The 23571-nt window shown below is 37.0% G+C and overlaps 1 protein-coding gene across 7 annotated transcripts in view; it reads left to right on the top strand.

Annotated features, from left to right (window-relative positions):
• LOC309664467 (contactin-associated protein-like 3) overlaps positions 1-23571 on the top strand; it is a 124150-nt gene that overhangs the window by 7815 nt on the left and 92764 nt on the right. For 4 of the 7 annotated variants that reach the window (XM_082469946.1, XM_082469945.1, XM_082469947.1 and 1 more), the window contains exon 1: positions 13550-14359. The exons of 1 other annotated variant lie outside the window; for it this stretch is intronic. In XM_082469946.1, coding sequence (XP_082326072.1) covers positions 14284-14359 — 76 coding nt within the window. In that variant the 5' untranslated portion in view covers positions 13550-14283. Of the gene's footprint in view, positions 1-13549; positions 14360-23571 lie in introns of those variants that run through there. 2 more of the 7 variants (XM_082469949.1, XM_082469944.1) reach the window with 1 other exon arrangement.

Below are 23571 nucleotides of genomic sequence, written 5' to 3'. Positions count from 1 at the left end.
TCCTTAACTGTGAAATGCTTATTAATGGAGGTACATAAAGCTTAATATATTGGAAAGTGTGTGGACTCGGTCATTTAGTAAAAAATATTTGGGGCTTACTATGTGACAGGCACCGTGTGACTTGCGGTGGATGTGTAAGGCTTGGATGGTGTTCCCAGGAAGCTCAATATTTAGTGTGGCATCTTCACTCTAGTTCTGCCAATAATTAACCATGTGAGCACTTTGGAGGCTGTTTCATCAGCACTAAAAAGGAAAATGAGAGCACAGGGCCTGAGTCTCTCAGGGGTCCCTGTTTGCTTCTATGAACCTGCTGAGAGTAAGGAATGTATTCATGTGTCAGTTGGAGGATAAACTGTTACGTTCTCTTCTTCTTTTGATGTATGTACATATGTATGTATGTGTTTATTATTTATTGATTTAACTGAAGCTTAGGATTCTTTTTTTAATTTGGTTCTTCAATTATACTCTAAATAGAGTTTGTTTACAATAGGCTGTTCCTTGACAGTTTTCTTCTGGGAAGACATGAAAATACAACAATTAGGTGTATCAACTCATTCAGAATGACAATGAATGAAGGGAGCAGATTCCCCTTCTTGGTGCCTCTGGCAGCCAGTGTGAGGGCCTGAACCTTGGGCTCGGCCACTGGGATCCTGCAACCCAAGACTGAGAGTCAGGAACAAGTGGGGAAAAGATTAAGAAGCAGTCGGATTTTATTGTTGTGATTGCAGTTGTGGAGTTCTTGGGGGAGGGGGGCACCACAGCAGGCAGGAGCAATGGCCTGTCCAGCTACATGGATGGGTCCAGGGCAGCTGAGCTAGAGCTCTTCAGTGGCAGAAGCAGTACCCTGGGTCACATCTTTCTTTTTTTTGATTGGTATCATTTATTTTTGTTAATTAACTTTTATTGGAGTATAATTGATTTACAACGTTGTGTTACTTTCTGCTGTACAGCAAAGTGAATCAGTCATACATATACATGTATTCACTCTTTTTTAGATTCTATTCCCATATAGGTCATTACAGAGTATTGAGTAGAGTTCCCTGTGCTATACTGTAAGTTCTTATTGGTTATCTATTTTATATATAGTAGTGTGTATATATACATCTTGACCATTTCTATGACACGTTGTTTTATAGGACCTGACTATTCTTCTGAACTAGTGACCACTTCCACTTTCACTTGTGAACCATTTAATGACCTGCTTACAAACCCTTTTCTTCCTGTCACTAAGTTGCAACTCTGATTACATAGAGATGGTCTGACCCATAGGAGGGATGCGTCCACCAGCTGGCACAACAGTGGCTCCACTGAATTAAAGCTGATGCTGCCCCTGGCATCCTGGGCTCTGCTGATCACTAGGCAAGCTGGGAAAAAAGTGTTACGAGATGGGTGGGAGAAATCCTTTCTGATGATCAAAGGGATCTTGTGTCCTTCCTCCCTACATCTATAGCTTATGAAAATTCAAGAGGCAACAACACCACATTGGCTGGGCTGTGAAGGTCTCAGTTCCTTCAGAAATGAAGGTCTGGATCATGTCACCAAGTGAAGACACCAATGAGCCTGGTGCTGGCTGAGAACAAGGTGACCAGGGAGCAGAGAGTGGCTGAGGGACGTCACAGTATCACGAATGATGCAGAAGCACATGCCTACACATGTTTCCTTCCATGCTCCATAACTCATCTTCCTCCCCCATCCCTTTCCCTTGTCAGACCATTTTATATAGACCACTATAGTGATGGTTACATTCACCATTACTCTGTGGGTTTCTGATGATGTAGATGTGCCTGTGACCATCTTAGAGGAGGATTAGACAACATCCAGAGACCCTAGGATTGGGACTGGATGCAGAGACTTGAGGTTTTCTGCCTTTGGTGAGTGGGTGGTACCCTTCCTTATCTGAAAGATAATTGTGTTCAGCAAGACTTACAATTTCTGGAATTTGAAGTGTGTATGTTACTGACCAGGGTTCTTGGCCTCCTTAATCAATAGAAATTGATCAGAGACCAGACAAGAAATTCAGGCAAAGCTTTTTTGGGACCCCTGCTGCAGCAGGGGGAGCGAGAACAAGCAACAGGTTCCCTTGCTCGCTTCCTGGGGGTGGGGGTGGGGGCAGCTGGTTCCTTATATGGGGGGGAGGTAGTGGTGTGTCCCGGGGTTGGGCCGGAGGGGTGACTTAGGTGGTCTGCCCACCCCTTTGGTGGTGCTGAGTGCAGGGGGCATGCGCAGAACCCAGCCTTTGCTCCCGACCCCCGTTTTTGCTTCTAGCTCTTCAGAAGTGGCAGTTGGGCTTTTTTGGTCTTTCTGTATCTTTTGTCCAGAATTTGCCCCAACTGTGCATGCATGCAGTTATTTTTAGTCCCTTATAGTTTCTTTGCATTTTGTTGCTCTAAGAGACATTTGTCCAGGTGCAAGCACTGCAGCACTGCAGCAAAGGCTCCCAGGTCCCAGCCTGTTTCATGTACATGAATAGATGTAAATCTGGGAAACTGTGCTTGTTATTTTTCGACTGTCCAGTACCCACCCGCCCCTGACTCTGTGGAATTAACCCAGATGTGATTTCCTATTGAGAGGCAGCGTGTTTCCTGCTACTGTGGAAACCACTTCACCTGCAGATGAGAGTGGGGCTGTGACCTGCACTCTGTGTTAAGCAGGTTGTTGTTCTTTTCTTCCACCCTTTTTCTTCTCCTTCTTCTTCTCCTTCTTCTTCTTCTTATTATTATTTTGGGATAAGAACACAACGTAAGATCTATCCCCTTAGCAAATTTTTAAGAGCACGTACAGTGTTACTAACCTGAGGCACTATTCTGTAGAGAAGATCTCTAGGACTTATTCATCTTGCATAACTGGAACTTTGTTCCCTTTAACTAACACCTTCTCTTTTCCCCCTCCCCTCAGCCCCTGCCAACCACCATTCTACTCTGTGCTTCTGTGATTTGACGATTTTAGATTACTCACGTAAGTGGTATCATGTAGTATTTGTCCTTCTGTGTCTGACTTATTTCACTTAGCATAATTTTTCCACATTCATTCATGTTGTCACAAATGGCAGGATTTCCTTCTTTTTTAACACTGAATAATAGTCCATTATATATATCTCACATATCTTTTATCCATTCGTCTGTTGATGGACATTTAGGTTGCTTCCACATCTTGGCTATTGTGAATAATATTGTTGCAGTGAATGTAGGAGTGCAGAAATCTTAATGAGATCCTGATTTCAATTCCATTAACTATATACCCAGAAGTAGGGGAGGTTCCTCAAAAAAAACTAAAAATAAGAGGATTGTTAGCTCTTGGTTGGTCCTGAACAGGCAAAAATAAAGGGGGCAGCAGGGTCCAACCAAAAGGCAAATATGGTCCTGCCCCCTCACCCACTCCCACCCTTGATCCAGGGGTATTTGGTTTCTACTTATTTCCCAAGCCCAGTCCTTCAGCCTCTTATTGATTCTGTGAGCCCATAAGATGCTTTAATAAATTCTCCGTTTCTTAATAAAAATTGTCCAATAATGTTGCTCCCAACAAAGAATTATGCTACTTCTTACTGTCAAAAGGAATTTTAGCATTTATAATTCAGAGTTTACTGAATTGCAGTATAGTGCAGGCCTTGTAGTTTCATTACGAAGGAAATCCTTGTTTACTCCATTAAAAATCTGTGACCTAAAATAGAAGTTGAGTCAGATTTTTATTGACTCAAGCAACAAAGAAGAGTTCTGTTCTTGTGGAGTTTTGATAAATGCCTTAAGAAACTTAAGGATATCAAAGTGATTTAGAGAATTTCAGTAACCTTCCCAAAACATGTTCATACATGCTATCCTTATTCTAAATTGAGAAATGTGTAATGCAGTTGTATTATTTTGTGTGTTGATATTAATAATACATAGAGGTTTTACTTTACTTTCTGATCATGAAACTCCACCCCTAGGGAATTCTGGCCTTTCCATGAAAACAAAATTCTCCATAAAAAGCTGTGGGGTGGGACCCTGGGATCCCACTCCAGCAGATGCCTTTATTTGATTTGATTACTTGTGTTGTTCTTCATCCCATTAGTTCCTTGCAATAAAAATTTCAAATGTTGCTTGTGAGACTGAAATGCCAATTAGTTGAATCAGATGAGAATCTGGGTCGATGATGAGTCCTTATACCCTTGCCACCTCCTAGGGTGTGAAATAGGCAGTTATGCCACATGGTATTTCCATATAAACTCTATCAAAACATAAGCTTATAAGTAATGACAAAAACTGAGACAATGACTTACCTCTATAAAATCTATTTTGAGATAGAAAGATATATGTGTAAGTCCAGCTGTAAATTCAGGCTCAATTCTGAAAGATGATTATTATTCAGACCCTGAAAGAGTTTTTTGTTTTAATTTATTTTCTTGAAGTATAGTTGACTTTACAATGTTGTGTTAATTTCTGCTATACAGCACAGTAATCCAGTTATATATATATATATATATATATATATATATATATATATACACACACATATATATATGTGTATATATATATATACACATATATATATGCATATATGTATATATATATACACATATATATATATATATATATGCATTCTTTCTCATATTCTTTTCCATTACAGTTTATCACAGGATACTGAATATAGTTCCCTGTGCTATATGGTAGCACTTTGTTGTTTATCCATCCTATATATACTAGTTTGCATCTGCTAATCCCAAACTCCCAGTACTTCCCCCCACCCCCCCACATGGCAACCACAGGTCTGTTCTCTACAGACCTTGAAAATGTTTTGAATATTTTGGATTAGATAAACAGGAAAACAAACATTCCATATTCTATCAAGAAGGATGAGAAAAAGGAATCAGGTAGATGTGTTCCAAATTTTGAAATTTTAACTTCAACTAAATATGAATGCATATCCTGTGCTTCCCCTCAAACAGATTTACATTTAATTGAGAGTAGGAGGAAAAATTCTGTTCTGAAAGAGACAGAGACTGTTTATGGGAATCGAGACGATTACTTCTGAGGGTGGGAACAGTAATAATAATAGTTGAATCTATAAAGATCCTGCTATGGCCAGGCATTGTACCAAGTCTTTCACATGCGTTAATTCATTTAATCCTCACAGCACCTCTGTGAATCTGACATATTATTATCCCCATTTTACAGATGAGGGAGCTGAAGCACAGACAGGTAAATGACTTGCCCAAGTTCCACAGCTTCTGTGAAAAGCTAATTCTCAAAGTAAACATTTTAGTGCTATTTGACTTTTTAAACTATGTGCCTCTATTAATTTTGTGACTAAAATTTAAAACTTCCAATTGAATAGAGATTTTTTGCTTCCATTATATTTTTTTCTGGAAAAAATATTATTAAGTTTGCCCCCAAATACCACTGAATTATAAAGTTGCTTTTTACAGTTATACATCCAAAACTTAATGCAAAATTGAGATCTAAAGATAATAGGCAATATTTTATATTGGTGTTTGTAATATCAGGGCACAAACTTTTAGAACTGACTTCGTTAGCTTCCTTAGTTACTAAAGGAGTAACTTTAGTTACTCCTGTAACTAAATCTATTTGGAAATCTCAGCCTATTATCTTAAGGTGTCTTTAAAATGAATTATCAGAGTGGCTGGGCACATCTGTACTTAAAACACTATTTGTCTAATTGCTTCTACTTAAGTAAACATTACATATTACTAGAGATTTCAAATTGATTTTAAATTAAATAAGATCTAGTAAAACAAAGAGCAACATAAACTGTTTTAACTTGCCCCTTGCTTTTGTTGTTTTGTTTTGTTTTTTTCTTCTTTTCAAAGAGTTTCTTACCGATTTCTTCAAAGGAAATCAGGAAACTCTACATGTTTAGATAAAGTTCTATCTATATCATAAGACCCAGGACTTCAGATGAAAAAGGTTTTATAGATAATACTCCTCCTCTTGAAATATTTATAATAATCCAGGACATACCTTCTGGTCAATCATATCATCTAGATAAATACTATTTTTAGTTTTTATTACTTATTCAGTACCTATGGAGTATTACATAATGCAGTGTAGTCCAATTTATATATGAAATTCAAATTTAAATAACTGAATTTGGTGTATAGTGCACCTTTATTTCTTTTAAACATAGACATATTTTAAGAGGTGAACTTTATCAACTTTACATGGACATATCTTTTTGGAAGTGGAGTATTAAGTTTGAATAGAATAAAGGTTTACAAATGGATATTGGCTAATATACGCATTTATATATATACATATGTTATAAAAATAATTTTGTTTTATTCTCTAAAATATCACATATATGTTTTCACCCTGGGAATCATTCCTATGTAAGTCAGTGCCTTAAAATATATATGCTAATAAACAATATTCAATGTGCTACAAAAATAATTTAGTTAAATTTTTAAATGAACTTACCTTCTAGTTACCTCATTTCAATATTTATAGATTATAGGAATGAAGTACAGGAAACTGAATTTTACCTTATAGGGAACTTGCATTCAGGAGCACCATCAATTTTAGTCTGCAATGATTGTGCAAATATGTCTAAGAAAAGAAGCATGCACTTAGATGCAGAAATTCTTCCATCTTACAGCTTACAGTGTTTAAGAAGTTGATCTATATGCATATATAATAAGAAAGCTTTTAAAAATATGCCTTTGAAATTCAGTTGTTTATACAAATATTTTCAGGACAATAAGTTTGAAGAATATGACAAGAATTTAGAGCACCAAAGTGTTTTGTTTTGTTTTTTAATTGCCAGGTGGTTAAACATCTTTGTCATAAAGCTACAGTAAAGGCACTCATGTGACATGTACATGTGTGAGGTGTAAGAAGGGATCTCCTCTCTTGGTTACACTATTGCCAATAGCTATTTCAGTCTCGTGAATTCAAACATAATTGGTGGATGCTCCAAGCTTAGAGTCCAAAATCATCCACATGTTTTTGATTTAAATCTCCCAAGATCTTAGATAATACTAAAACAAGGGTGGGAAGATGTTATATGGAGAACAAATGGAGCACAAGTACAATGAAATGTGATTTTTCACTTGATGAAACAGAGGTGAATTAGAAACTATAGAAGAGAGTGTACAAAATACCCCAAATAACAGCGATCTAAAGTCCCTATTAAAAGCTAGGTTTTCATAGGATATTTTAAAAGAATCAAAAGAAATCATTTTTTTGGTTTTAGTTCTTCAGCATTTTTTTTGTTGTTGTTCCTCTGTATGTGTTGTGTCTTTTAGTTTCTGGATATTTTAAAGATTTTCTCCTTATCTTTACTCATCAGTAATCTGAGTATGATGTGCCCATGCATGGTTTTCTTTGTATTGATATTTATCATGTTTGGGGTTTTCTTTTTTTTCTTTTTTAATTAATTTATTTATTTATTTATTTTTGGCTGTGTTGGGTCTTCGTTTCTGTGAGGGCTTTCTCCAGTTGCGGCAAGTGGGGGCCACTCTTCATCGCGGTGCGTGGGCCCCTCGCTATCGTTGCCTCTCTTGTTGCGGAGCACAGGCTTCAGGCGCGCAGGCTCAGTAGTTGTGGCTCACGGGCCTGGCTGCTCCGCAGCATGTGGGATCTTCCCAGACCAGGGCTCGAACCCGTGTCCCCTGCATTAGCAGGCAGATGCTCAACCACTGCGTCACCAGGGAAGCCCCCTTGCCTTGTTCTTAATCTTAGTGAGAAAGCATCTAGTTTCTCACTAATAAATATTATATTAGCTGTAGGTGTTTTGTAAATTCTCATTATTAAGTTGCAATAGTTCCCTTCTATTTCTAGTTTACTGAACGTTTTTGTCATGAATGAATGCTGGATTTGTCAAATGCTTTTTCTGGATCTATTAATAGGACCATATAGTTTTTCTTCTTTAACCTGTTTATATGATGAATTACACTAGTTGGTTTTCTTATGTTGAACCAGCCTTGTATACCTGGAATAAATCCCACTTGCCCATGGTGTATAATTCTGTTCATACATAGTTGGATTTGACTGACTCATATTTTGTTCAGGATTTTTGCAACTATATTCATTTGTCTGAATTTTTCCTTTTTTTTGTAATGCTTTGTATGCTTTTGGTGTTAGGATAATGCTGGTTTCATAGAATGAGAAAGTATTCATTCTAGTTCTATTTTTAGAGAATAAGCATACATTTTCCCTAAACTATTTGTTAAAATTCACCAGTGAACCAATCTGGCCCTAGTGCTTTCTTTTTGGCAGGTTATTAATTATAGTTTCAAATCCTTTAATAGATATAGGCCTATTGAGATTGTCTGTTTCTCCGTGTGTAATTTTGGTGCTGGAACAACTGGACAGCTACATGCAAAAAAAAAAAAAAAAAAAAGAATCTAGACAAAGACCTTACACTTTTCATATACATTAAATGGATCTCAAAATGGATCATAGAACTCAATATAAAACGCAACAGGACTTCATTAAAATAAAATAATAATAAAATAAAATGTAATGCCCCCGGTAAGCCTTTTTAGATTCTTCAATCATGTGTTTCTCCCTAATTATGCCTTAATTTCACCTGGTTTATACCTCTGCAATATTTATAAAAGAAATCTTGCATGTTTTATGTACATGCCTATCAACTCCATTAGACTGTGACCTCGTTGAGGGCTGGTAGGATGTGTCATTCATCTTTGGTGCCAGTTCAACATTTGTTCTGGTACAAAATAGTAAGTAGAACATATCCTTTGAATTGAACAATGCAGAGTTTTTGTTAGTTTAAAATTCAGTTTCACAGGCCTACAATTACTAAATGGTATAGGGACACAAAACTCTTTATAACTAAAACAGTCACGAGTACATTTATGAAATCAGTGTCCTCTCAGCTCTCCTTTGCTCATCGTAGTGGAATTGATCCCCACCCACCAGGTCAGGTGTTTGATTAGTTCTTTTTGATAGGGGAATGGTGCCAATAACCACTAATCAAACAATTGCAATGAAGTTGACTGCAAGGGAAATAGTCCCATCAAAGGAGTATGATTAGACTTGGTAAAAGAGGGGCAAAGGGAAGGGAGAAGGAAAAGCAGAAGTGTACAAGCAATCTCCCCAAGTAAGGGGGAAGACTAAAAAGAAGGAAGAGTGGGGCAGTGGTGGAGGTTCTCCCCAGGGTTCTCTCCAGGCAGACAGCGGGAACAAGCAGGGCAGGGAGGTGGTGGTGAGTAAGCACACCTCAGTGTTGTAGGTGTAAGGACACCTACAGTATGGAGCTGTAGGCTTAAACTTTCCAGAATAAATCTCAGCTTTGGATAGGAGCCTGTTATCAGACCCACCCTCAAATCACTAAGCACTAACTATCTTATGGAAAAGGGCAGAGTCCAAAATTTTGATTAAAAATAATATATGAGCTTAAAACAAATATAAGCCTACATATTTTTAACAGAGAAACTTAACATATCTACTAGATATTGGGAAATCTGAGTTCTTATGAACCCAAATAAAAGCAGGGAAAAGATAGCAGAGATACTGTTTGAAAGTGCCCGGTTTTTTGGTGTGTATGTCCATGCAGGTAGCCCTTACTTTGTGTGCCCATGGTTTGTTGACTGGTGCATATTGTGCTACTCACAACTGCTCCTTGTCAAAGTATCATTTTCATAAATTAAACTCATGACTCTCATGCAAATGTAAAATGAGTGTATGGCACAGATTTAATGAACCCATTAATAAGAGAACTGGCATGATGGTAGTGCTGATTCAAAAGAACTAAATGGGGTAGAAGCTTTTATAGTAGCTGGAAGAATTCTTAAATAGGATTACTGATTTTAGATAAAAAATAGCTCATGTTCTGTAGGGAAAATCAGCTAACATTCTGAATTTTGGAAATTGTATTTTCCATCAGAAAGGAATCATTTGCATCCCTACTGAACAGACATTATTTGTATTGCTATCTGACAGAAATCAAGGTACAAATTAACATCAACCCCTTCAGAATTACACCATACCTTTATCAATAGTAAATAACAAGTTAAACAAAGATGCAAAGGTACATGCCTAGAGATTCAGATAATCCGCAGGCAGGCCTGATAATCAAACCCTAGCATAACTAAGAAAGAACAGGCAAAAGTCCCTTTAGTTTTTTTCAGGCTTTTGGATAATTTTCCTTAACACCATTTTACAAAGGATTTTCTCTTCCGTATTTTACTGATGTCAAGGAGACTAGAATTACTGGGAAGGGTATTCTCAGATATATTTTCAAGTTATCCCATTGTAAAAAATACCAAAAACCAAAACACTAATCTTGAAGCTATCCACATGATTAAAGAAAAACTATACCATGTGGGGGACAGTTTTGAGTGAGAGCAGAAACTGCTCTTAGAAAGCATAGTATTAGTGAGTTCTTACAGGCTCCCAGGTAGCTACATCATCAGAGAGAAGGAAGCACCAGAAGAGGTATTTTACCCATGTTTGGCCAATACGAGGGAGTGCAGAATTGCTTTTGACACAGTCTAGAGGCTGACATTGATACCATGCCAGAGACCCATAAGCATGTTGTGCTTTCTCAAAGGTCTTCTCTGTGAGCTGAGCTGCCTTCGAACTTAGAACATGAATTGTATGGTTTTACCTTGAACAAGATTCTGGAAATAGTTTATAAAATAATATCTGCATATAGGCCTCACCTTGGAGAGAGCTCATTACATTCCTGGGCACTGCAGTGCTACCAGATACCATGTGAAATAGAGGCAGGACAAGAATACCAAGGGAGGGTTGCTCAGCATAGATGACTGATGTGACCATTGTGATGATTTGACCAACTCCAAAGTTCATTCCCATGTCACCACTAAAACATTTTTTCCCATTCATTGCTGATGTCTGAGAGGAAATTTCTTTCCTCTACCCTCTTAGGTTTATTCGTAGGGGCCTGCAAAGTAAACTGACAAACGACAGAATAATGGAAGAAAAAACATAAATTATTTTAATTAATATTTTCTGTGTGAAAGAGTCCAACAGGAAGGAAGTAAAACTCAAAGAAGTAGTTAGACTTGGGGGCTTATATTCCATTTTTAAGAAAGGAAAGGGGGTTTGGAGGAAAGTGAGTAGGAAATATATGGGGAAACTGATGGGAGATAAGCGCTATTTTCATAAGGTTTGTTTATGTAGACTCACCTCAGTGCCCATTCTCCACCTTTGGTGACAAGAGTCACTCTCTTCTTCCTGGTTCGTGAGAGGGGGCCCCGGTCTCAGGGAAAATTCATGCCCTGCTTTTAGGGAGAAAAGGGGAGGGAAGATTTCTTCCTGCATCTGCTGATTTTCAACTGTTTTCAGCTCAAAACCATATTTATGCCAAAGTGGCATATTTTGAGGTGGCATTTTTTTTTAAAACTTATTTATTTTTGGCTGTGTTGGGTCTTCGTTTCTGTGCGAGGGCTTTCTCCAGTTGCGGCAAGTGGGGGCCACTCTTCATCGCGGTGCGCGGGCCTCTTATTATCGTGGCCTCTCTTGTTGCGGAGCACAGGCTCCAGACGCGCAGGCTCAGTAGTTGTGGCTCACGGGCCCAGTTGCTCCGCGGCATGTGGGATCTTCCCAGACCAGGGCTCGAACCCATGTTCCCTGCATTGGCAGGCAGATTCTCAACCACTGCACCACCAGGGAAGCCGTCCCCAAAGATTTTTATTGTTCCTTTATAAACTTGCCCTCCCACCCCTCTTTGCTCTTCCCATCAACTGACCATTAGACATGATGCCATTAGACGTCAGGTTAATTTGCATATAGAATTTTATATAAATAGAGTCATACAGTATATATTGTTTTTTGCCTGGTTTCTTCCACTGCATAACTATCATGTAATTAATCCACATTCTTGCACTTATCTATAATGTATTTATTTTTATTATCGACTATTGTACTATATGGATTTACCACAATTTGTTTATCCTTTCACTTACTGATAAATATTTGTGTTGTTTCCAGCTTAGGCATTATAAATAAAACATTTGCTATCATTAATCTTTATAATTTTAGCCATCTAATAGGTGTGTAGAAGAATACCATTGTGACTTTTGTTTGCATTTCCCTAATGACTATCATATAGAATAGCTTTTTATGTGCTAAATTGCGTTACATATATCTTTGGTAAAGTGTCTATTCAAAATTTTTGGCCACTTTTTCAAAAGGTGGGTTTTTAAATTTGTATTATTAGTTTAAAAAATTAAAGTATAATGACACACAACATTATATTAGTCTCAGGTGTACACATAATGATTCAAAATTTGTATATATTGCAAAATGATCATTGCAATAATTCTAGTTAACACCCATCACCATACATAGTTACAAAATTGTTTTTTCTTGTATTGACAACTTTTAAGATTTACACTCTTAGCAACTTTCAAATATGCTATACAGTATTATTAACTATAGTCTCAGTGCTGTAGTTGACATTCTAATGACTTATTTATTTTATAACTGCAAGTTTGTACCTTTTGATCCCCTTTACCTATTTCATGCATACCACCATCCCCCACCTCTGGCAACCACTAATTTGTTCTCTAAATCTATAACCTTGTTTTGTTTATTTGTTTGTTTCTGTTTTCCTTAGATTCCACATATAGGTAAGATCATATGGTATTTGTCTTTCTCTATCTGACATATTTTTCTTAGCATAATGCCCTCAAGGTCCATCCATGTTATCTCAAATGTCAAGATTTCTTTCTTTTTTTATGACTGAATAGTATTTCATTGTGTATATACACATTTTTTTTTATACATTCATTCATCAGTGGATACTTTGTTTCCATATCTTGGCTATAGTAAATAATGCTGCAATGAACATGGGGGGGGTGCATATATCTTTTCGAGTTATTGTTTTTATTTTCTTTGTCTAAAAACCCAGAAGTGGAATTGCTGGATCACATGAGAGTTCCAGTTTTAATTTTTGAGTAACCTCATACTGCTTTTCACAATGGCTATACCAATTTACTTTCCCACCAAGAGTGCAGAGGGGTTCCCTTTATTCCACATTCTTGCCAATGCTTATCTCTTATGTTTTTGGTGATAGCCATACTAACAGGTGTAAAGTGATATCTCCTTGTGGTTTTGATTCCCATTTCCCAGTAATTAGTGATATTGAGCATCTTTTATGTGCTACCTGTTGGCCATTTGAATACCTTCTTTGGAAAAATGACTTTTCAGATTCTTTGTTCATTTTTTAATTGGATTATTTGACTTTTCTGCTATTCAGTTGCATGAGTTCCTTACATATTTTGGATATTAACTCCTAATCAAATGTGTGGTTCACAAATATTTTTTCCCATTCCATACGTTGCCTTTTCATTTTGTTTATTATTTCCTTTGGTGCTCAGAAGCTTTTTAATTTGATATAGACTCACTTGTTTGTTTTTTATTTTGTTGCTTGTGCTTTAGGTGTCATATCCAAAAAAATCATTGCCAAGATCCTTGTGAAGAAGGATTTTTTTTATGTTTTCATCTGGGAGTTTTATGGAAGCCTGGTTTCAGGGCTTACATTCAAGTCTTTAATCTGTTTCGTGTTAATTTCTGTGTATGGCGGAAGACACTGGTCTTGTTTTATTCTTTTACATGTGGTTGTCCAGTTTCCCCAACACCATTTATTAAAAAGACTGTCCTTTCCCCATTGTATATTCTTGGCTCCTTTGTTACAAATTAATTTACCATATACATGTGGGTTTATTCCTGGTCTCTCTATTTTGTTCCATTAATCAATGTATCTTTTTTTTATACCAATATATATCATAGTTTTGATTACTAGAGCTTTGTAATATAATTTGAAATCAAGGAGCATGATGCCTCCAGCTTTGTTCTTCTATCTCAAGACTGGTTTGGCTATTTGGGGTCTTTTGTGATTCCATACAAATTTTAGAATTTTTTGTTCTATGTATGTGAAAAATACCATTGAAATTTTGATGAAGATTGCACTGAACCTGTAGATTGCTTTGAGTAGTATGGACATTTTAACAATATTAATTTTCCCAACCCATGAGCACAAAATATCTTTTTCTTTGTTTCCTCTTCAACTTCTTTCATTAATGTCATAGTTTTCAGTGTACAGGTCTTTCACCTCCTTGGTTAATAAAAGTGTGGGCATCCTTGTCTTGATCCTGATCTCAAAGGAAAATCTTTCAGCTTTCCACCATGGTGTATGATGTTAGCTGTGGACTTGTTATATAAGCCCTTTATTATGTTGAGGTATAGTCCCTCTATACCCATTTTGTTGAGAGTTTTTCTTAAATGAATGTTGAATTTTGTCAAGTGCTTTTTTTCTGCATCTATTGAGATGGTCATATGATTTTTATCCTTCATTTTGTTAATGCAGTGTGTCACATTGATTGATTTGTGGCTATTGAACAATCCTTGCATCCCTAGAATAAATCCCAGTTGCTCAGGTATGTGATTCTATTAATTACTGTAGAATCTTGTTTGCTAATGTCTTGTTGAGGATTTTTGCATCTATGTTTACTGTTCATCAGGGATTAAATCTTTGGGAAAGAAATGGGTGATCCAAAATGATTAGGTTATAAAACATGTTCTTATTAGATTCTTGTATTTATTTTTATTAGTCATTATATGAGCCATTTATTGATTTTATTTTTTTGGCATCCTTTTCTGGTTTTGGTATCAGGGTAATGCTGGCCGCCTAAAATGAGTTTCAAAGTGTTTCCACTTCCATTTTTTGGAAAATTTTGAAAAGGATTGGTTTTAATTCTTCTTTGAATGTTTGGTAGAATTTACCAGTGAAGTCATCTGGTTCTGGACTTTTTTGTTGGGATATTTTTGATCACTACTTCAATCTCCTCTTGGTTTGTTCAAATCTTATTATTGGGTTTTAAGAGTTCTTTATATGTTCTTTATAGATACAAGTTCTTTATCAAATATGTTACTTACAAGTATTTTCTCCAGTCCATGGCTCCTATTTCGATTTTCTTAACTGTGAATGCTTTTTTCAAAGAGCAGACATTTTTATCATGATGAAGTCCAGTTTATTGATTTTTTCTTTTATGTATTGTGATTTTAGTGTCATATCAAAGAAATATTTGCCTAACCCAAGGTCACAAAGATTTTCTCCTATGTTTTCTTGTAAAAGTTGTATAATTTTAGGTTTTACAATTAGGTCTACAATCCATTTTGAGCTAACTTTTGTATAAAGTGTGAGATATGAATGAAAATTTATTTTTTGTTTACACAAGGATCAAATTGCTCCAGGACTATTTGTTGAACAGACGATCTTTTCTCTACTGAGTTGCCTTTGTAGCACAAAATCAAAACTATTATGTCATGAGTTTTGCCCAAACCCAGTCAGATTCCCATCTTGAAAATCCACCTTAAACCATTGGAGTTCAGACCCCTAATCTTGTAATATGTTCCCACAACTCCTGCTTCTGATAACTGCTAAGATTCTGCCAAGGTGGTGTTCTCACTCGCTGATGGAGGTTTAAAAAACTTAGCGGTGCTTCATGGAGAGATAACCAACTGACAAATTCCAACTCAATCTGATAATTTCTTTATTTTATTTTATTTGTTTATTTTTATTTTAGAAATTCACGTTCTTTTATTTATTTATTTATTTATTTATGACTGTGTTGAGTCTTCGTTTCTGTGCGAGGGCTTTCTCTAGTTGCGGCGAGCGGCGGCCACTCTTCATCGCAGTGCGCGGGCCTCTCACCATCGCGGCCTCTCTTGTTGCGGAGCACAGGCTCCAGACGCGCAGGCTCAGTAATTGTGGCTCACGGGCCGAGTTGCTCCGTGGCAGGTGGGATCTTCCCAGACCAGGGCTCAAACCCGTGTCCCCTGCATTGGCAGGCAGATTCTCAACCACTGCGCCACCAGGGAAGCCCAATTTCTTTATTTTAAATTGAAATAATTATTTAAGAATGTGTTTAGATAAGATATATTATACTTAATTAGGGTTCATTTTGTCAGGTGTGATTTCACAAGGAATTTTTTTATCATAACTTAAGATTTACTGTTGTGAAAAATATTTGACAGTAGCTTTTGAAAAGCACAATTAGTCAAATTTGCACTTAAAATTATAATTCTTTTATTTTTAAATTAGAACTGTTTATCCTTTAATATTTAATAAGGGCTTCATAGGAGTGCTTCTCACTTTTGTTTATTCATACAAAAATTACTTTTGGGAAACATTAGTTTGTAACACTGCAACAAGAAACTACAGGAACTATAGGACTAAAAACAGTAACATTTGGTCACAGCAACTCGCGGCAAACATAATATAAACTACGGCTTAGAGACCACGATGGTATAGATTGAATCTTTGGGATAGAAATGAGTGATCCAAAATGCATTAGGTTATAAAACATATTCTTATTAGATTCTTGTATTTATTTCTGTTAGTAATTATAAATATAAGCCATTTATTGAAGTCTCATGATATTTCTAGCCATGATCATTTTCCAGGAAGTGTTTTTATAAAATACACGTGATTTTATTCTCATATTAAAAATGTGGATACTGAGGGCTTCCCTGGTGGCGCAGTGGTTAAGAATCCGCTTGCCAATGCAGGGGACACGGGTTCGAGCCCTGGTCTGGGAAGATCTCACATGCTGCGGAGCAGCTAAGCCTGCAAGCTACAACTACTGAAGCCCGCGCCTAGATCCCGTGCTCTGCAACAAGAGAAGCCACCGCAATGAGAAGCCTGCGCACCGCAAGAAAGAGTAGCTCCCGCTTGCCGCAGCTAGAGAAAGCCCACGAGCCCAAGGCAACCAAAAATAAAATAAATAAACATAAATAAATTTTTTTAAAAATGTGGATACTGAGATTTAGAGAGCTCTGGTGAGGAGCAGAGCTCCAACGCCTTCCTTGTCTCCTATCCTGTTGGGCTCTGTACCCTCTCCTTCCCTAGGTCCACAGAGCCTCAAGTCTATTGAAACTGATTTGGTCCTCTCTGCTCAATGTCAACCTGCCTGTTTTCTTTGTTACTTCTTTGCTCTAATACACTACCCAGATCGTGGCTTGGAGGATTTGTATGCAGGGTTATTTACCATCCACAAGTAGGAAACCCCTCCCCGTGTGTTCTTCGGTCTCTGGCCATGGCGTTGGCAGTAGTCTGGGCTCACTCTCACTTATCACTGAGCCTCTGATTGGCGTCCTGGCGGCCGAAGCACTGTCACTCATGACAGCACAGCCTTTCTCCTTCGATACTTTCATAATCTGAAAATGAAATGCACATCTTTCACTGGTAGATTAGAAATAGAATTTTCTTCTCTACTTTTCGTTTGCAGACTAGGTTTTAAAGCCTCAAGTGACTGTGTGAACTTTATCTTGTCTCTGCCAGCTGTCTGCATCAGCAGCATGGGGTGACTTTGGTTGCCAGACCTTTCTCATGCTATCCACCCATCAAATGGCTTCAACCCAGGGTCCCAGGAGTGTGTTGGTTTCCTGAGGAACAAAATCCTATCTTCCAATAGAACGCTTACTTCCAGCTACTCACTGGCACATACAGAGTCATACAGAGTTTGTAAACCTAGCTTTTCTTCTTACTACTTGGAGATTAATCCTATAATGCTCTCATTCTTCCAGAACAACAGTTCTCCACATGAGAATTAAACAATTGCTTCTTTAAGCCACATTGAGCCACATCTGGCAGGAAATGTTGTACTGAAAATTGGAAAATCTAACTGGTGGCTGGATTTGACATCGCTGAGTCTTTTGTAATAGTCTCTGCTTCATTTTGCTGAGAAATGAAAGTTTGCATTAGGTGGTCTGGAGTTGTGAAACACAAATGTGGACATATGGAAAAAATTCTCAAAGCTCTTTTTATTTTTCTTGAAGTGACAATATTGCCTTATGTTTAAATCCATTGAGTAGAATAATATTACTTATTTAAAAGCCTACATATTTTCAGCTTTATAATATCAGGCATGCCTATGGAAAGAAGCCTTTCATCAGAGAGGGGCAATAGTGAGTATTTAGAATGACAATTGTAATTTTAGCAGTTTAACTGGGACTTTTTATTTTTTATTATTTGGTTAAAGGGCCAGATAGTAAATATTTAGGCTCTGTGGGCCTGCAACTACTGAACGCTGCCACTGCAGAGTGAAAGCAGCCTTGGACTGTACTTAATGAATGGGTGTGGCAGTGTTTCAATGAAACATTGTTTAGACAGGAACAAAGCAGATTTGGACCTCATGCCAGTTTGTTGACCCTTACCCTAGAAAAAACTCTGAGTTTCACATTCTTTTTTTATATCCCCATGACCCTCCTTTTTAAAATCATCTGCCATCTATACCATGCAGTGCAATGTTAGGTTGCCAGATTTATATTTGTTGATTGTAAGTATGTCTCCCAAACTATATATTTATATGAAATTCAAATTTATCTGGACATGGTGTATTTTACCTGGCAACCCTATCCCAGTGACCTTTTTCCCACATATTCCACCTTAATTTGGAGCTTGATGTCCTTCCCTAGATCAAAATCTTCTTTGGAAAATGTCTGAAGTTCTTCAAGATCAGCTGAGGGGGAATTTAGGGCCACACTGCCTTTCCTACAATTGCCTTTGTTGCATGTTAGGAACAATAATGAAGGAAAAGGAACAAAGTTTTTGTCTCAGGCTAAATACAAACACATCTGTACTTGTGCAAGAGAGGTTTGGTGGAGCCGTAATTTCCTTTCCATTCCCTGAACATCTGCCCTGGTCACAGGTTACCTATTGTTTCTAGGTAAGTGAATCCTGATGGAGTCAACATGGAGGACGATATTCAGAGAAGAGGGGTCTTAAAGGGATATGATACAGAAGAGAACCTACCTAGTACAGAGTAAATGCTTCAGTGCATACATGTTCATTATCATCCCCTAGTCCTTTAACATCCCAATTATTTCAATTCATTCAATATAAAATATTCAAAGAAAAATTCTGCCCATATACTCTGTACTTGCTTAATAAATAAGCATCATTAAAGTTAAAATTTAGAAGAATGAGACTATACAAGTCACAAGATCAAGGTATTATTTCAGTCATTCTAAATGATGTTGGTATTTGAGTTCAAATTACATTGCACGCTGGCTCTGAAAGGGGCAGAATTATTTTCCACAAAATGTTGGCAAAGATCTGCTAGGCTGTGAGAAGTTGGTTCTCATGTACTCTGGGCTGTGAGAGAACACTGTGTCTTTTCCCATAAACACGAGGGAAGGTGAACGGGCTCTGGGGACTTCTGATGGGGAAGATAATGAAAGGTGCCTTCATACCTCAGCTGTTCAGCACCATTAACCTTCCCAGTAATTGAAACACACAAAAGGGGGTGGTAAGTGAGAGGCCTCCCTCTCGTCTATTACCTGGTAGGTACAATTACTTAAGCCTTCAAATAAAGGAACGACTTTAGGTTCCTTTTCAACCATTCTTTACAAAAAAATCAACCAAAGCTTTTTGTTTTTTAACTCTAATGTTATAATCATTTCTTTCTTTTGATTTGTGCCTGTGGGTTAAAGCATACCCAGCTCAATAAGGTGGGCATTTGTTATTTAACTTATGTAGCTAATAAAGTCCACCATGTAGAAAAGGTTACAGCAACAAAAAAAAGAGGTCTTAAAGGTTTACCATAGGAGACCAATTTACGATTCAAAGTGGTTTTAGACTGACAGGCAAAAATAAGATTTCATTTTCCATATGGAAATGAAAAATACAAATGCAAAATTTTAATCTAGTTCAAGCTGAGGAATAACATCATATTGTAATTACAATACAAGGAAAATGAACCTAATCCTATAAATGTGTGTATGGACATGAAGGAAACTAGTTTTCATCAGTTATGTCAATGACATAACAATAGAGCAATGGAAGTGTGTGTGTGTGTGTGTGTGTGTGTGTGTGTGTGTGTGTAGGGAGTTGTTATTAACACTTCTCTATGCGAATTATACATGTACATATAAGAATGTATTTCTGTGATAAGACAAGAACATCTAGAAAAGCATTTTAAAAAGTAGTTATCTTTGGAAAAGCTAAAAGTTCCTATAATTAAAAAGCAAGTCATCCAGCTCATGTCACATACTCACAGTATCATCCAGTGGCATTTATATCAAAACTTGCTATTATAAGTTAGATTCTATTTGCTTTTGAATCTACTTGAATTATGCAGCCATTATTTGAGCTAAATTACAAAAATGTTAAATGTTTCTATTATTTAAATCAAGATGAAACAGAAAGATATTTCAAAGTTTCTGATACAATTTTTTTTCTTTTTTAAAGGGGAAGAGGAGGAAATGAGGAGTCTTTTTTTGTTTTAATTGATTGATTGATTGATTGATTGATTGCTATGTTGGGTCTTCGTTTCTGTGCGAGGGCTTTCTCTAGTTGCGGCAAGTGGGGGCCACTCTTCATCGCGGTGCGCGGGCCTCTCACTATCGCGGCCTCTCTTGTTGCGGAGCACAGGCTCCAGACGCGCAGGCTCAGTAGTTGTGGCTCACGGGCCTAGTTGCTGGGCAGCATGTGGGATCTTCCCAGACCAGGGCTCGAACCCGTGTTCCCTGCATTAGCAGGCAGATTCTCAACCACTGCACCACCAGGGAAGCCCTCTGATACAATTTTAAGTGAAAATGGTGAGAAAGTGAAGCTGCCAGATGGCAAATATTTAATTTCTGCTCAGTTTTCTTCCATCACAAATACCCTGTGCTGGGCAGAGACTGAGGTCTAAATGGTCCTCATTCTTCACGCTCCTGGATTCACCCTCTTTGCCACATGGCTTTTCAGCTCCTTTTACTGAAGAGGCAGAATCTGTTCTCCTGACCCTTGATCCCGAGTTAGGTTATGAGATTTACTTCGGTCAATGGAATGCCAGCTGATGTGACACACGAAGATCAGAACAGACTTGTATTTTTCTGCTTCTTCTCTTAGTTCTGTGCCACCGCGGTGAGAGGTGCCTGGATTTGTTTACTGCGCAATGATACACAAGTCCAGTCATCTCAGATGGGGCCATTCTCCATCAGCGGACAACAGCCTCCCAAAGGCAGGTGCGCAGGAGACCAGAACACCTGCTGAGCCAAGAGTGTAGTCTTGAGACCCCTGAGCTCAGTAAAGTGGTGTCTGCCACTGAGGTTTCTGGTTGATTCACAGCATTATTATGGCAGTAAATAACGGATATTGCTGCTTATGTTTTTTAACTCCCATTTTTCAGTTACATTTCTATTTGGAATAGTGTGGTAAAGTAGATGTCAATGGATTCAATGTTTTTCTAGAGTTTCTGTATTCCTTTTTAAAAACAGCTTTGAGATATAATTCACCTACTGTACAATTCACCTACTTAAAGTGTCCAATTCAATTTTTTTTTTTGTATATTCTCAGAGTTGTGCATTCATCTCCACAATCTATTTTATCCATTTTATTGATAAAAAAAATTTTGGAAATTTTATCAATTTCCAAAAAAAGAAATCTTTCTTTTTCTAGCCTACAAGTCTCCCATCTCCCACAGCCCCAAGCAAACACTCATCTACTTTCTGTCTCTATAGGTTTGTCCTTTCTGACATTTCATATCAATGGGCTTATATAATATTTGGTTCCTTATGACTGACTAATTTCACTCAGAGTATTTTCAAGATTCCTCTACATTGGAGTACTTCATTCATCAGTACTTCAGCCTAAAAAAATATCACTGGAATTATGGAATAAACTTAATTCTTAAGGGTGTATTTTTTTAATTATCCAGCACTATTACAAGTTCTCAGTCTTGTTTTCAATTGAAAAAGACTTTTAATGATAATCATTAAAATGCTTATGGTTGAATTTAGATTCAATTCTGTGCAATAAAATCAAATTGGTTATAACACAATAAAGGCCGTATATGAGAAGCCCATAGCTGATGTCATACTCTGAGCTTTTCCTCTAAGATCAGGAATAAGAGAAAGATGCCCACTCTCGCCACTTTTATTCAACATAGTATTGGAAATCCTAGTCAGAGTAATTAGGCAAAAAAAAAAAAAGAAATCAGCAACACCCAGCTGGAAAGGAAGAAGTAAAATTGTCAATATTTGCAGATGACATGATATTATATATCGAAAACTGTAGACTCCACCAAAAAAACACTGTTAGAACTAATAAACAACTTTAGTAATGTTTCAGAATACAAAATCAATATACAAAAATTGGTTGCATTTCTATATGCTAGTAATAAAACAACACCACTTACAATTGCATCAAAAGAATAAAATACCTATGAATAAATTTAACCATGGAGGTGAAAGACCTGTACATTGAAAACTATAAGACACTGATGAAAGTAACTGAAGAAGACACAAATAAATGGAAAGATATTCTGTGGCTCATAGGTTAGAAGAATTAATATTGTTAAACTGTCCATACTACCAGAAGCAATCTACAGATTCAATTCAATCCCTATCAAAATTCCAATGGCATTTTACACAGAAACAGAGCAAAAAAATCCTAAAATGTGTAAGGAACCACAAAACACCCTGAATAACCAAAGCAATCTTCAGAGAGAACAAAGCTGGAAGCATCATGCTTCCTGATTTTAAGTTATATTACAAAACTATGGTATGGTATTGGTATAAAAACAGGCACATGGATGAATGGAGCAGAATAGAGAGCTCAGAAATAAACGCACACATATATGGTCACTTAATTGATCACAAAGGAGCCAAGAATATACAATGGGGAAAGGACAGTCTGTTCAACAAATGGTGTTGGCAAAACTGGACAGCCACATGCAAAAGAATAAAACTAGATTATTACCTTACACCATCCAAAAATTAACTCAAAATGGAATAAAGACTTGAATTTAAGACCTGAAACCATAAAACTCCTAGAAGAAAACATATACGGTAAGCTCCTGGACATTGGTCATGGCCATGATTTTTTGGATATGACACCAAAAGCAAAGGCAATAAAAGTAAAAATAAACAAGTGAGACTACATCAAACTAAAAAGCTTTTGTACAGTAAAGGAAACCATCAACAAAATGAAAAGGCAACCAATTGAATGGGAGAAATATTTGCAAATCATGTATCTGATAATGGGCTAATAGCTAATATATATAAAGATCTCGCACAACTCAATAGCAAACAAACAATCTAATTAAAAATGGGCAAAGGATCTGAATAGACATTTTTCCAAAGAACACATACAGTTGACCAACAGGTATAGGAAAAGATGCTCAACGTCACTAATCATCAGGGAAATGCAAATCGAAACCACAATGAGATATCACTTCACACCTGTTTGTATGATTAGCATCAAAAGATAAGAAATAACAAGTGTTGCCAAGGATGTGGAGAGAAGGAGACACTTGTGCACTCTTGGTGAGAATGTAAATTGGTACAGACAGTATGGAAAATAGCATGGAGTTTCCTCAAAAGATCAAAACTGGGACTACCATATGATCCAGCAATTTCACTTCTGTGTATTTGTACAAAGAAAATGAAAACACTAACTCCAAAAGATATATGCACACCCATGTTTCTTACAGAATTATTTACAAGAGTTGAGACATGGGAACAACTTCAGTGTTCATTGATGGGTGAATGGCTAAAAAAATGTGATACACACACTGGAATACTATTGAGCCATTAAGAAAAAGGAAATTTTGCCATTTGTGACAACATGGAGGGACTTCGAGAGCATTATGCTAAGTGA

The sequence above is a fragment of the Balaenoptera physalus genome (assembly GCF_965194825.1).
Source record: "Balaenoptera physalus genome assembly, chromosome: 7".
In the NCBI taxonomy this organism is placed as follows: domain Eukaryota; kingdom Metazoa; phylum Chordata; class Mammalia; order Artiodactyla; family Balaenopteridae; genus Balaenoptera; species Balaenoptera physalus.
The sequence above is the reverse complement of the archived record's forward strand: the minus strand, read 5'-3'. Positions and strand labels throughout refer to the sequence as shown.